The following is a 13,372-nucleotide window of genomic DNA, read 5'->3' as shown; positions in this document are numbered from 1 at the left end:
AACTGGCAAACAGTCAACTTGTAACATTTTCCTTGAATAAGAATAATAACGCAATTCCTCTTCTTGCGTCCCTAATACTTTGATCATCTTCACCCAAATCACTTCCAAGATATCGGAATAATCTAATTTTGGTTTTCTTTACAATGATGTTCACTCCATCTACTCTCACATCTATTAATTCAATAATCGTATCCATATCGATGAAATTTTTTCGATTTTTTGTTTCATTTATACAATACTCCATCATACAAACTGTGAGCCAGCATGAAACGCAGAGAAATTTTCGGTGCAATAGTAAGTCCATTCAAAGCCTATCTTAACAGATAGAATACTTAAACAATTAAGTAAGGATACAAAATGTTTCCGATGCCAACTCAACCAAATGTTTCCTACCCAAAGGCGAACCGAAATTGGGTCTCAAAGGGTTTTTCTGTGGGGTCGTCGGCTGATGGAATCAATCAAAAATATGCTAATTTGAAAGCAATCTTAATTTTTAATCGGTGAGATTGAGTAATATCATAATTTTTAATTTCGATTATAGCCCATTAAAATATCGGTAGTTTAATATTTTCTTGTTTTTCTGCTTTTCTGTTTTTCTTCTTTTTAATATTTTCTAGTTTAATATTTTCTTTTTTCCTATTTAAAGGTCTTTTTCACTCAATAGACCGTGCTTTCGGTTCACTTGCTTTCGGAGTGAATCGAAAATGTTTCGGAACATGGGATTTAGACAATAATCCAGACATGTCCATTTCAATCTACCGTGAGCATTATTTTGTGTCATTCCCTCATTACATTTTTGATGCCCTCAATTATTTTTCCACAGTAAATTCATTTCAAAATAAATGAAAAATGAAAATCGTTTAAAAAAATCTTCTTCCAGAGCGCTAAGGTGTCATAGAAAATGGAGGAGTATTTGTACCGGACTGTGTGGGCCTTGGCGGCAGCGGTCGCGTTGGTGGCGATGGTGCCCGTCATGGTCATTCTTAAGCCTCTGGTATACATCTACTTAACTCCGAGGGGACGACGGGCCAAGAAGATGATCGACTCCATTCCAGGACCACCGCACTTGCCCATACTCGGGAACTTATTAGATATCTGGGTATCGAGGGAAAGTAAGTTTTGAGGCAGGTAATGAATCACAAATTTTATGCTCAGATGTACCCTGGATGGAGACTTAGGTTAAGCCTACTACCGTTGGACGAATGCAAGAACTTCAAAGAGTAAAAATCATTCGCCTTGAACGGGATTAGAACCCGGAGATCTAACAAAAATCTAGAGATTGTTTTAAATGAAGAATTTAAATGATTGAATATTTTTTTATATCATAATGAAGAATCCTAATCCATTCATACAGCGATGCAGATTTTTATAAATTGAATAAAATCCTCGTAAATAAGAAATTCCTCATTTAATGGAAACTGCGACCTACAAATAAAATACCTAGCATAGCAACTTTATACAATCTATTTCTGTTATGCTAGCAAATTATGAAACATAACGCTCCTAATTTTGATCTTCCAAGGAATACTGGAATATCGAAATGAAAATTGCAGAAAGTATTTTCCACTTTACAAGCTGTGGTACCTCGGCGTATACATGGTGGATCCGGTCGGCCCGGAATATATTGAGGTGAGGCTGGATGTCTTCATTTCTTCTGGGGCCCGCCAAAGTCGCATCGGGTAACCTCCTTAACATTCTCATTTTCGCCCAAATACTATCTCCTTTCTCCCTAAGTGCCCACCACTCCGACACATTCGTCATGCATGGCCTCACTAACTGCTCATATGCCTTGCTCTTTAACATGTTCGGACTCTCCTTTCGACTAGCCTAGAAGAGACCTCTCGAAGTTCCACCTTCCCGGATTTGATCCTTGCTTTAACGTAGTCTTCGCATCCTTCGTTCTGGTTTATCACGTTTCTGTTTTCAACTTTTTCATCTTTCGCCAGCTCGGTGTCGCCAATTGTGACCAAGCCTTCTTATTTTTTGTACTCCATATTCACCTCGGTTGACTTGGAGGTGAGGTTGACAGGGATCTACGAAACGAATGAAAAGAGAGTTTCTTCATGTAATTGTAGGCGATTCTCCGCAGCTCCAAGCACATAGAGAAGGCCTGGGTCTACGATTTTCTCCGTCCTTGGCTAGGCAACGGACTTCTCACGAGCAAAGGTGAGAGCGACAATCTTTCAGGAGAGTATTAAGATAGGAAGGAAAGTGACGGAGAAATTACTTTTCCAAGGAAATTTTCTTTTCCTTAGTGTTCGTCCGTATATGTTTCATAATCTGTTTTCTTTAACCTTCACCAATTAAATTGCATAGTTCTTCTTTTTATTACTTAAATATTTCTAATTCTGATATAGATCCTGTAATATATTCCGTATACCGACGATCAAGTTTTCTAAATATAAGATTAATTTTTTCAAGAGTTTTGAGGGTTTTTAAATTGCATTTGTTTCCGTAAATACAATAAGATTTCCTATTCATTGTTCGAATAAATTTATAATTATTTCAGTCACATTCATAAACAATATGGTAATTGTAAATCCGTTAAAAATTCCGTATATAATCTGTTAAAATTCTTATCGGCAAGATTAACCAAAACGTCACACTGATATTGGGCAAATAGTATTTTCTTATCGGAATGATTGGACAAGGTCTAACATAAATAAATTCATTTTCTTTCACCCACACCAGTTAATCATCTATTAATTGGTACTTAGTCACATAAGGGTCAGAATACATTAGTTTGTAGATTGTATTCGCATTTCCTTCAGCTGTTATTCCACAGCTGACATGTTGCTCATATTTGGTTAATAAGTTTTTAATACTCTAATAAATAACAGCAGATGAGCTCTACCAGAAATTATTTAGAATTTCTTAGGGAAAGAGTATGTGTTCCATGGGATTCATTGAGTTATTAGTGTTAAGTTTCCCTCAATTGAACTAAAGGCCTAAGACGATTCATTCTGCTTTATCTCAATATTTCTGTGGGCCTCAATGTACCCCCTTGAAAGTTTATCGCCCTCACCTTGGTTCATTAATTTCATATGGCTTCATTAAGCATCATATGGCCAAGAAGTATAATGCCTTTCCTTTTTTCATTCCCAAAAACAGGAGAGAAATGGTTTGCGCATCGAAAATTTCTGACCCCCGCTTTTCACTTCAAAATACTGGAGCAATTTGTTCCGATGTTTGTCGAGAGGAGTGCGGACCTCGCAGATAAACTCTCCGATAAGGCAATTACGGGAGAAGCATTCGATGTCGTCCCGGTTATTTCACAATGCACGCTGGAAGTGATCTGTGGTAAGTCATTAATTCAAGAGAATTTAAGTTAGTATATGACCTCAATGGTGATTACTTCTTTTATATAAAGGTCCTGCATATAAATATTAGAAACTCTAATCCCGAAAAGTCGGTGTGGATTAAGAAAATAGCTTTGACTTTGGCTATAATACTATCATAATGACAATTTCAAAAGCTAACGTTCAAATACTAAAGTAAAAATAATATTGTGAAAATTGATTACAACTTTGCAAGCAGTAATAAGTGGAGTAATTTTTTTAATTGAAAAAATTATATTTTATACTTTTCTCGCCTCTTTCAGAGAGTGCAATGGGGATAAAATTGGATCGGGAGAAGAAGGAGCAGCGAGACTACATAGCAGCTATTTACAGGTTGGTAATGCAAATTAAACGGATTACGTTGACGCAGCATATGCGATAGAACGCAATTCTGATGACACTATTTTTCCTATAATTTATGTTTTAACAGAGACGGTCCTAGACTTCTATGAAACTTTCATAAGATCCTTGACATTTTCCGTTCTTGTGATGCGTTACTCCAATTAACGTAATCAGGCCCTTAAAGACAAGACATGATCAACACGACGACGACGTCAGGCATTTTCTCATTGCAGCCACAGTCAATTATTCAAAATTAAATCCATGGTGTCGTAATTTAATAAAAATGTTCGTCATAGTGCCAGGTGAAATAATCGTCTCTACGAGCTCGCATATATCATTGCAGTATTCCGCCAAAAAAATAAAAATGCAGCCCGTCATTGTGTATTTGGCAGTTGGTGTATGCCTAATTTTCCATTCCTCGAGAAACCGAAAATTACTAGATATCAGCCTGCTATCAAGCCTCCTCTCCCTCGCATTAAACATATTATGCGTTAACGGCAACTTCCTTTGTAAGGCAAGGAAAATATGATTTACGGTAAACTAATGTTTAAAAGTACAGGAGATAATTAAGGCATTTGTTTCTAACCAAGAATAGTCAAGTAGAGGCCTCACATCACATTAAATGTTATGCGTGGTTTACAAAAATCCCTGTACAGTAGTCAGTCAGTGATTTCACCATGCCTTTGTTGCTTTAACAATATTCAAGGCATTACTAGACTGTGTAAAGTCAGATCACTTCATCTAGCAATGTAATCTAATATGATTGTCATCCTTCTTCTGCATCGAAATATAAGCGCCATGTATTATCATATCCCGATAATAGCATACTTCTCTATACTTATCATTGAAATTTGACGTATTCTACCTTTATATAAAAGATAAAACAAAACTGATGATGTCGTGACGTGACGAAACCAGGCTCATACTCAGCCATAAAGTTTCTAAGGAAAATAAAATACGCTGACAACTTACGGTATTTTCTTTTGCAGCGCATACTTTAACAGTACGCATGAGCAAAGTAGAGGAACCACGGTCTGTACACTACACTACCATAGCAGGATGCGTACTGCGTGTAGGGACGTTGAGACGCCAAGATGGTGGCTGCGCGCTAGGCCGAAACGTAAGTTTTTATTTATTTATGCACCCTGCAAGCCACCACTGGAGTGTCTGCCATGGGGTGATAATATGATTTGTTAGCAACGAATATTCTTTAAAAGCCTTAACTATAGAAACTATAAAAGAAATTAGTGACCACAGGACAGTAAATGCTAAGTTTTCGTTACATGGGGTCCTAAATAAGAAGCCCAAAAGAAAAATGTACTTGTTTAATGAAGGGGACTATAATGGCCTAAAATGCGTGCCACAGTCAATTTGAAAAATGTAAAAAGGATAGTAATCACCAAAATACTAGGGATACGTGGAATCACTTCCTTGAGATCACGCGCTCAGCAGGCAACATTCAGTTCATCCCCTGTAGTTTTATAAAAGATAACACGGAAACTAGATGGTGCAACGCGGATATCAAAAAAGTATTGCCACGTCAAAGGCTATGCTATGCCAAGATGAAAAATATTAGGGATGATATCTCTTGCAAAAAATGGATTGATATCACTTATGATTTGAAGATATCTAGGGTAATGTCAAGAAGATATTTCGGAAAGCGTTGAGCGAGTTCAAAAGGAAAAGATTATCGGAAAATTTGAAAAAGAATCCGGAAGCATTTTGGTCGCACATCCCAGCGGTTCAAGGAAATAAGGCAACTGTTAATTCACCCAAAAATGATACAGGCGAAAGAGTGACCAGCAGTTTTGATAAGACTAACTTATTAAATTCCTTCTTTCAAAGAGTCTTCAGCAAAGTCTCACCGAATGTCTCCAATAGCTTACTAAATCGCGCCGACCAACCGATGCCCAAAATTGAAATCTCTTGTAATGGAATAGAACTTTTGCTGAAAAATATTAAGCCTAATAAATCCTCCGGGCCCGATAAAATATAACCTCGTATATTTAAGGATCTAGAGTCGAAAGTTACACCGTATCTATTAATTACATTTAAGAAGTCACTGTTAAATCACAAGGTAGTCAGAAATTAGAAAATGGCCGATGGAACCCCAATATTTATAAAAGGAGAAAAGGAAGAATCGAGCCAATGGGCGAAATGAGCCTATTTCCCTCACATCCATTTTGTGCAAGTTTATGGAACATATATGTAGCTGCTAGTTCTATCGTGGGACACCTCAATAGTAAAGAGTAATTATTAAAAAATGAGCACGGTCCCGAAAGGGTAGATCCTGCGAGACACAACTTGCCCTTTTTGTTCATGATATTCTTATTTCAAGAGAGCAATGTTCCAATATACGTAGTTTTGATAGATTTTAAAAAAGCCTCAAAGTACCTCATAGTAAACTAATCACAAAGCTAGAAGCATATGACAGAAATAAAAATACCCGGGATTGGATTAAAGACTTTTTGAATGGTCGGGTACAAAGAGTAGTCATAGATGGGGTTAGCTCAAATGAATTAGACGTTACTTCAGGTTTCCCCAGGGAAGTGTTATCGGACCTCTTTTATTCATACTTTTCGTTAACGACATTGACCCCGTAGTCACTAGCAAGATACGTTCATTTGACGACGATTCAGTGGTTAACCGTGATATTCGTATTATTGAGGACACAGCAGCTTTATCATATGACATTAATGTTATACAACCCTGGTGCGACACTTGATAATTATAATAAAACTTTTAAAAAGTGCGTAGTGATGAATTTTTGGAAAAAGAGCTGCTCCCTCCCGAACGTCTACTGCATCGGGAACACCCGAATGAGGTGCGTAGACTCGATTAAATACTTAGCCGTTACCCTCACACACTACTTCTCCTGAGTGAAACACGTAAGGAGAATATGTGGACACGCTAAAAAAAAAAGATTAGGATTTATTAGAAGAGAACTAGGTAAATGTGATGAAAATGTCAAAGAGAAATATTATGTGTCGTTGGTTAGGCCTCATTTAGAATATGCTGCTAGTATATGGGATCGTCACGAAGTTGGATTGATTGCCGAATTGAATTGCATTAAGTGTGGAGGAGCTTTTGTAAAACGTTCCTATGATAAACTTAGTAGCGTATCCAAAATATTAGAGCAGCTAGGCTGGGAATCATTCAATGGAGCGAAGGTTAAATTACAGATTGAAGCTCATTGCATATATTGGGAGTCTCTTTAGCAGTGGTGCTGAAAATGTATTATACCTCCATCTTGTAACTGTAGGATAGATTATTTCAATAAAATTAGAGAAATTAAGTGTTGAACAGACAGATTTAAGATGTCATTTTTTCGACAAACGATAAGGGATCAGAATAACATTGTCCAACCGCGGTAGGGTCATATTCGGATCAAAATTTAGTTTGGTATGTATTCACCCCCTGCCACACACTCTAGCGGTAGCTTGCAGAGTACTAAAATATCTATCGAAATATACAGGGTCGCACCCAAAAGTGGTAGGACTGATTTTTTTACAAGAATTTTATTGACGATATACTTACATCGACTTAATAATCTTCAAAGTTTGCTCCTTGAGCTGCTACACACTTAGTATAACTTTGCTCCCATTCCCCGTACGCCCGCTGGAAATTTTCTTTGGGGATGCCGTTGATGACCCTCGTCGAAGCCTCTTGAACGGCCTATATCGAGTCAAAACGTCGTCCCTTGAGCTGTCTTTTCATCAGGGGGAAGAAGAAGAAGTCCGGTGGTGCCAGATTGGGAGAATAGGGCGGGTGCGGCAACGTGGCAACGCCGTATTTGGCCAGGAGCTGTCTGATGACGAGCGCGCCATAGCACGGCGCGTTGTCATGATGAAGCATCCAGCAGTTTGCGATGGCCGGTCGAACTCTTTTCACGCGTTCTCGGAGGCGGGTGAGCACCTGCACGTAAAATTTCGCATTCACAGTCTCCCCTGTCGGTCTGTGTTCAGCAGTGCCCTCACTCTGTCCACATTCGTGTCGGTTCTTGCCGCCGACGGCCGTCCGGAGCGATGGTCGTCTTCAACGATCTCCCTACCCTCTTTAAACAACTTGTGCCACTCAAATACTGTGGAACGGCTTAAGGCAGTGTCCCCATAAGCCTGCTTGATCATATCGAGGGTCTCAGTTGCCGTCTTCCCGAGTCTCGCACAAAACTTCGCGGAATAACGTTGCTCTAAATTCAGATTCATTTTGTTTTTCGACGCGGACAAAAAACTTGCTTTACTAAACACGGTGTCCTCACTCAACGACAGCCCGCAGGCGACTGAGGTTGGTGTCGGTCTGTTGCTAAGAGCCCCCTCCACCTTACCCTGCCAGGCAGACCCCCCCATCCACCGCTCCGTTCGGGCCAGAGAAAATCAGTCCTACCACTTTTGGGTGCAACCCTGTAACTACAAACATCAGGATTGGGTGGGGGGTAATTCCCTGTTTCTTTCCTAGGACGCCTCCAGTTTTCAAGAAGGAACTTATACCCGAAAAAACGACACATCTTGGGTACACCTTGATGCAAAGGTTTCGGAAATCAAAACCTCCATAAGCCACTTGGTTACCATGCTCATCTACTGTATTCAGTTCGACAATTATTCATGAACATTAAGCCAAGATCTCTATTTAGAGGTGGAATTTAATACAGAACATTTATTTAAGATTACACCATTTAAGACTGAACTTTGTCCCCTATGCCAGATTTTTTTGAGGTTCAACCGATTATGTAACACTTGACGCTTTGCTTAAAATCCCGCCAATTATTTCCCTTTAATGTTCCTTTGAAAAATTTCCTCGCAATTCCCTAGCAATTTGAAATTGTCCACATGTTTATTTGCGAATAGTTTTGAGAATTTTTCGAAGTGATTCGCCTTCTTCTTTCATCACTGCTTAATGACCATGTGGGTCAAATCAAAACAATTGAGCTTTTCTTCCCTCTTTTCACCATCCAGGTTCGGGGAAGTACTTTACCAACGGGCGACCACACCATGGTACACTCTGGATTGGGTGTTCGGGCTTACTCCACTTGGAAGAGAGCACAAGAGGATCCTCGCAGTTCTACACTCATTCTCGGAAAATGTGCGTGAGTTGTGTTAAACATTTCGGGAAAGGAAGATAGAGCGAATTCAAAAGGCCTATCGGTAACCCTTTGCAGATGAGCAAAGCAAAATATCGCCAACATTCAAAGAGTCCAACCCCTTCTGCGATTGCAATCCACATCTGTTCACTTCAAAGTTTTCAAATTTTCATCAGACATCTTGAGATCGCCTCCAATCACCTCCTTCGATCCCTTTTTCTTCTCAACTATCCTCCCATAAAATACCACTCCCACTCTGATTCGGTACAGAAACCAACCACCTTCAAAAATATGTACTATATCTTCTACAATGCAGCTTCTGCACTTCGTGGTTGGCAGGTGGATTCAAAACCCCCTCCATGCCCGTCCGAAACGAAAATCAATGTTTTTTGAAGAAGTGCATCATCCCAGCCCTTCCTTTTCACCCCCAAACCCACATTGAAAACTCCCTCTTCTTTTCCATCTCCCTTTCCCCCCAAACCCACATTGAAAACTTTGAAGAAAACTCCAGCGAATATTTTGTTAAGCCTAGCGGCTGCCTCTGCTTCAATTTTAAATTATAGTACACACCATCTCGCCTGTATGCAGACCACAAAATATTTTAAGGGCCCGGATTAATGCTCTCCCATTACGGTTTTAATATTACTTCTTCAGAAGCCATACAAAAATTCGGTTTCTCATTTATCTAACCTCCCAAAGTGCTCCTAATCTTCCCAGCTTTTAAACCCATGCCATTGCACAGGCGTATCAGTGTTCTATGCTGACTACGGATGGGAGTTCCGCACATAATGATGTTTACGAAGTTTCTTATATGCGCCTCCTGTCTTTATCTCCTTTCCTTGTGTTTTCGATGATTGTGACCATGTGCAAACACTAAAAGAAGTGGCATGTGAGCCCAAGTTGATTTCCCTCTGGTCTTCAAGAAAAGTCAGAGAAAATCAAATCGCAATTAATAGCATAAAACGTATTGAAGCAGGCCATTTTTTTCCTCAGGTGATCAAGAGCAAGAAAAGTGAATACATAAATAATAAAACAGCGAGGGCAAAAGAACTGAATGGAAGTATGGAGAAACCGTCAAGTAAGGAGACTAAACTTTTAAAATATTCGTAAGCACTCTAATGCACCATCTACAAGTCTTCCTAAAAGTTAGGAGTAATTGTCACTTTGTCTCGAGAGAGACTTGGCCTATCACTAATATTTCCTGATTAACGTAATTCTTTTGCAGAGAAGAAGTTGAAAGCCTTCCTGGAGCTGTTGATCGAGTTGGCGGTGGATGAGAAACTCCTCACAGACGAGGAGATCCGCGAAGAAGTGGACACTTTCATGTTTGAGGTGATATCATCCATAGTGTGTTGCAACGCTTAAAAAATTGACTCAACAAAAAGAAGTACCCATTTTAAATACGAGTACACACTCCATGGATAACACACAAGATATTATAGAAAATGTAAGAAAGAATTAAGAATGAGTCACAGGAGGATGGTTTCCGTAATTTTCTCAAGGTTAGCTACTCGTAAAACCGAGATGAATTATTAAAAGAAGGGTTTATTGTCGTGCCGGATGTCAAGTTGTTTTATTAGGAGAGGCAGAGAAGTTTATCACTGCTATTAGTCTTATGTCCATCCAAAACCTACCGTAAACGGTTGAATACCAATATTAATAGTACAGATAATTATTCTGATTTCACATCTGGAGTAACAGATATATGATTAAGTCCGTTCAGGGCAAGCGAAAGCGTAAGAGAGAATTCAATGAGGTTTTACTTTGCGCCTTCGGTCGATATCTGACACCTCCCCCAATAGCCACTACTACTCGATCAAAAAAACGACATACTTATCTTAGAATAGTATCTTTATATCCTCAGAAAATGGTAACTGCCAAAACAAATCCCTACAATGAAAAAAACGCAAAAATAATATCTTTTAGCATAAATAATCACTGCAAAAGGGTCGCGGTAGCCCAGGGGTATCGTAGAGCGTTGGACTTCTGAATGGAGGGCACGGAGTCGGTTCAAGCCCATCTGGGTACCCTCAGTTCCACCCAAAGTGTGTGATTTTCGGGTACCAGATCTTCCTAGGTAACCACAACTGGCCCTATGAAAGGCACTGGTCCCTCTACCCTGATGTGTGAATTTCACACGCAGTTGGGCTTAGCACTGGGTGAACTCTACCATCACATACCAAACCGACCTTCGGGTTGATTACTGTGTTTATAGATTTTTACGCACTAAATGTATATTAGCATAGAGTACGGAATGAACTAATGGATTTTTAAAACAAATGAGAGGAGAGGCGCATTCCCTATTGCTTATTATTATTATGTTTGTACACACCGAGACAGTAAATCCATTACGCTTAGAGCATGGTATCTAAAAGACTTCCCTTCTTAATGCTTGTTTCACATATATATTCCTTTTTCACAGAAACTGTATTAATCAACAATTTTCAACCCTTAGTCCCCACAATTCGATTCGGTACACATTCATTGCAATTAGTGATATTACAGCACCTTACTCGATATTCTTCCTTAAAAATAAGGAACGCGATGAGTTTCCATCTTGTTCAATAAACTTGTGTAACACTGGTGATATGTCACGAAAAGTTGAAACCACAGAAGAGTGGACCACGATGAACTGTGCCTGTGTTGGATAAAAAAATTCCAAGTGTCAAAGCGTAAGATCCTTGCCTAAGTTTCCAGTGAAGAGCTCTAATTGATCTGTTGAGCATTTCATTGCGAATTCCCTCGACATATTAAGTTACGAATAAGCCTATCTTTCCGCACCTGCACTACCTTACATTGCCCTACCATCCCAACTGATTACCTACGCGTATCAATACGATGGCGCTAATGAATTGAGTTCTCGTTCCCTTATATTTAAAAAACCCATTGATACTTGACGTCGACGACCACCCAGCGCGGGGATCGTCCTCCACAATTTCTCGGCCATCTTTGAAGAGTTTGTGCCACTTAAAAACTGCAGTTTGAGACATGCTTTCATCCTTCAAGATTTTGCGAATCATGCCAAACGTCTCCGTATCTGATTTCCCTAGTCCAACTCAAAATTTGATGGCGTACCGCTGTTCAATCGTTCGCTGAAATTAGGGCTTGCACCGAGTCACTCGACAGGGATCCACTAAAAACACGATTTTAACGAACACTCTCAGGGGATTGGCGCTTGGCGCGAGTTGAAGGTGAAACCTCCAACCACTGAGCCTGCGCACTGCGACGCAGTCACGTCAGGAAAAAATTGTTCCCGATGCTTTTTATACAAACCTTGTAAAAGATCGTGTTCTTTCTCTCTCTTTCAGGGTCACGACACCACGTCCATGGCAATCTGCTACACAATTTTCATGCTGGCAAATAACCCGAAAATTCAAGTAAGTACATTTTTGTGTTGATTTCAGGTTTTCGATGCTGGTTTTTTTGCATCATTGCATTTCCTTTCGACCCAACGCTTCTCTCGAGTTGGCCATAAACAGAAAGTTGTCACACCTCAAGCCTCGAATGCTACCAAGCATGAGTTCTAAACCGCCGCTCGCTGCTAATTTTTACGCCAAAATGCTTATGATCCTATCACGTTCAACTCCGCAGGAAGAAGTGTGGAAGGAGGTGGAATCCAGCTCAATATCCGGCGTGGCCTCGTCAGGGGTCAACGTGGAAGGGCTCGGCGACCTTCAGCTATTGGAACGATGCATCAAGGAGACGCTGAGGTTGTACCCGAGCGTCCCGTACATAGCACGACTGTTGGCCGAAGACTTTGAGATGGGTGAGCCCCGTCCACTATATTTCTCTTATAATTCGTCTAGAAAGAAATATGTATCAACACAATGAAGCCGCGAAACCAATCAATACAACGGATAAAAGAATAATTCCCAGCCTGCCATATCAACATCGATTACGTATGAGCTGTTTTTCCTAAATAAAATATTTATTTCGGTTAAAGTTTTCCCCAGGTTTTATTCATGGTAACAAAGCAAACATCCATGGTATTCTATAAAAACGCTAACTCCACAATGGAGTGCTTCAGGAGCGGTCTCCGCTTACTTTGAAATGTCAAAAGACACGTAAATTCGCTCTCATTCACACTCCAACGGAAAGTCGGAGTATTAAGTGCAGATTTCAGCTTATTCTTTTTAGTTGACCGGCTTCCCCACTTCTTTCTTCTCTAGCCCATGAATGAAGCAATGAGTTTCGTTTTGACCTTTTTAATGTTTAATTTGGGCACCTATCCATGAGACTCTTTGCGGATTTTCTTTGTTATTCAAAATTCACAATCAAGTTTCAGCCGAAAAAACATTCTCCCTGTGATTAACAATGACTTACCAATACATACAATGACTTTCCGTCTCAAAAAAACCTTTCATTTAATTAATATTGTAATTAATCTTATGGGGTTAAGGCAGAGTATTGTGAAAACTACGCTGGATATGGATTAATTTTTGCACTAAAAATTTCATTATAAATTAAAACCACACTTCATTAATTATGTACTATTTTCATCAATTCATTAAAATGTTGTAGATGTAATTTCGTTACTATTTAAAATTCATCAATATTATTCCACAACTTTGTATGCTATCTTTTTACACATAGAATACAATCTAGATGTATTAGT

General features: G+C 39.4%; 1 protein-coding gene across 1 annotated transcript in view; it reads left to right on the top strand.

Annotated features, from left to right (window-relative positions):
- The window catches only part of LOC139691290 (uncharacterized), a 58,066-nt gene that overhangs the window by 39,110 nt on the left and 5,584 nt on the right, over positions 1 to 13,372 (top strand). Inside the window, exons 14-23 of the mRNA XM_071589050.1 lie at positions 899 to 1,112; positions 1,523 to 1,629; positions 2,076 to 2,166; positions 3,112 to 3,300; positions 3,602 to 3,671; positions 8,633 to 8,759; positions 9,751 to 9,835; positions 9,983 to 10,089; positions 12,066 to 12,134; positions 12,349 to 12,523. Coding sequence (XP_071445151.1) covers positions 899 to 1,112; positions 1,523 to 1,629; positions 2,076 to 2,166; positions 3,112 to 3,300; positions 3,602 to 3,671; positions 8,633 to 8,759; positions 9,751 to 9,835; positions 9,983 to 10,089; positions 12,066 to 12,134; positions 12,349 to 12,523 — 1,234 coding nt within the window. The remainder of the gene's footprint in view (positions 1 to 898; positions 1,113 to 1,522; positions 1,630 to 2,075; positions 2,167 to 3,111; positions 3,301 to 3,601; positions 3,672 to 8,632; positions 8,760 to 9,750; positions 9,836 to 9,982; positions 10,090 to 12,065; positions 12,135 to 12,348; positions 12,524 to 13,372) is intronic.

The sequence above is a fragment of the Hetaerina americana genome, unplaced genomic scaffold, assembly GCF_022747635.1.
Source record: "Hetaerina americana unplaced genomic scaffold, ioHetAmer1.1.p SCAF_32, whole genome shotgun sequence".
NCBI classification, from domain to species: Eukaryota; Metazoa; Arthropoda; class Insecta; order Odonata; family Calopterygidae; genus Hetaerina; species Hetaerina americana.
Note: the sequence above shows the minus strand (reverse complement) of the source record. Positions and strands in the feature narration are given on the sequence as shown.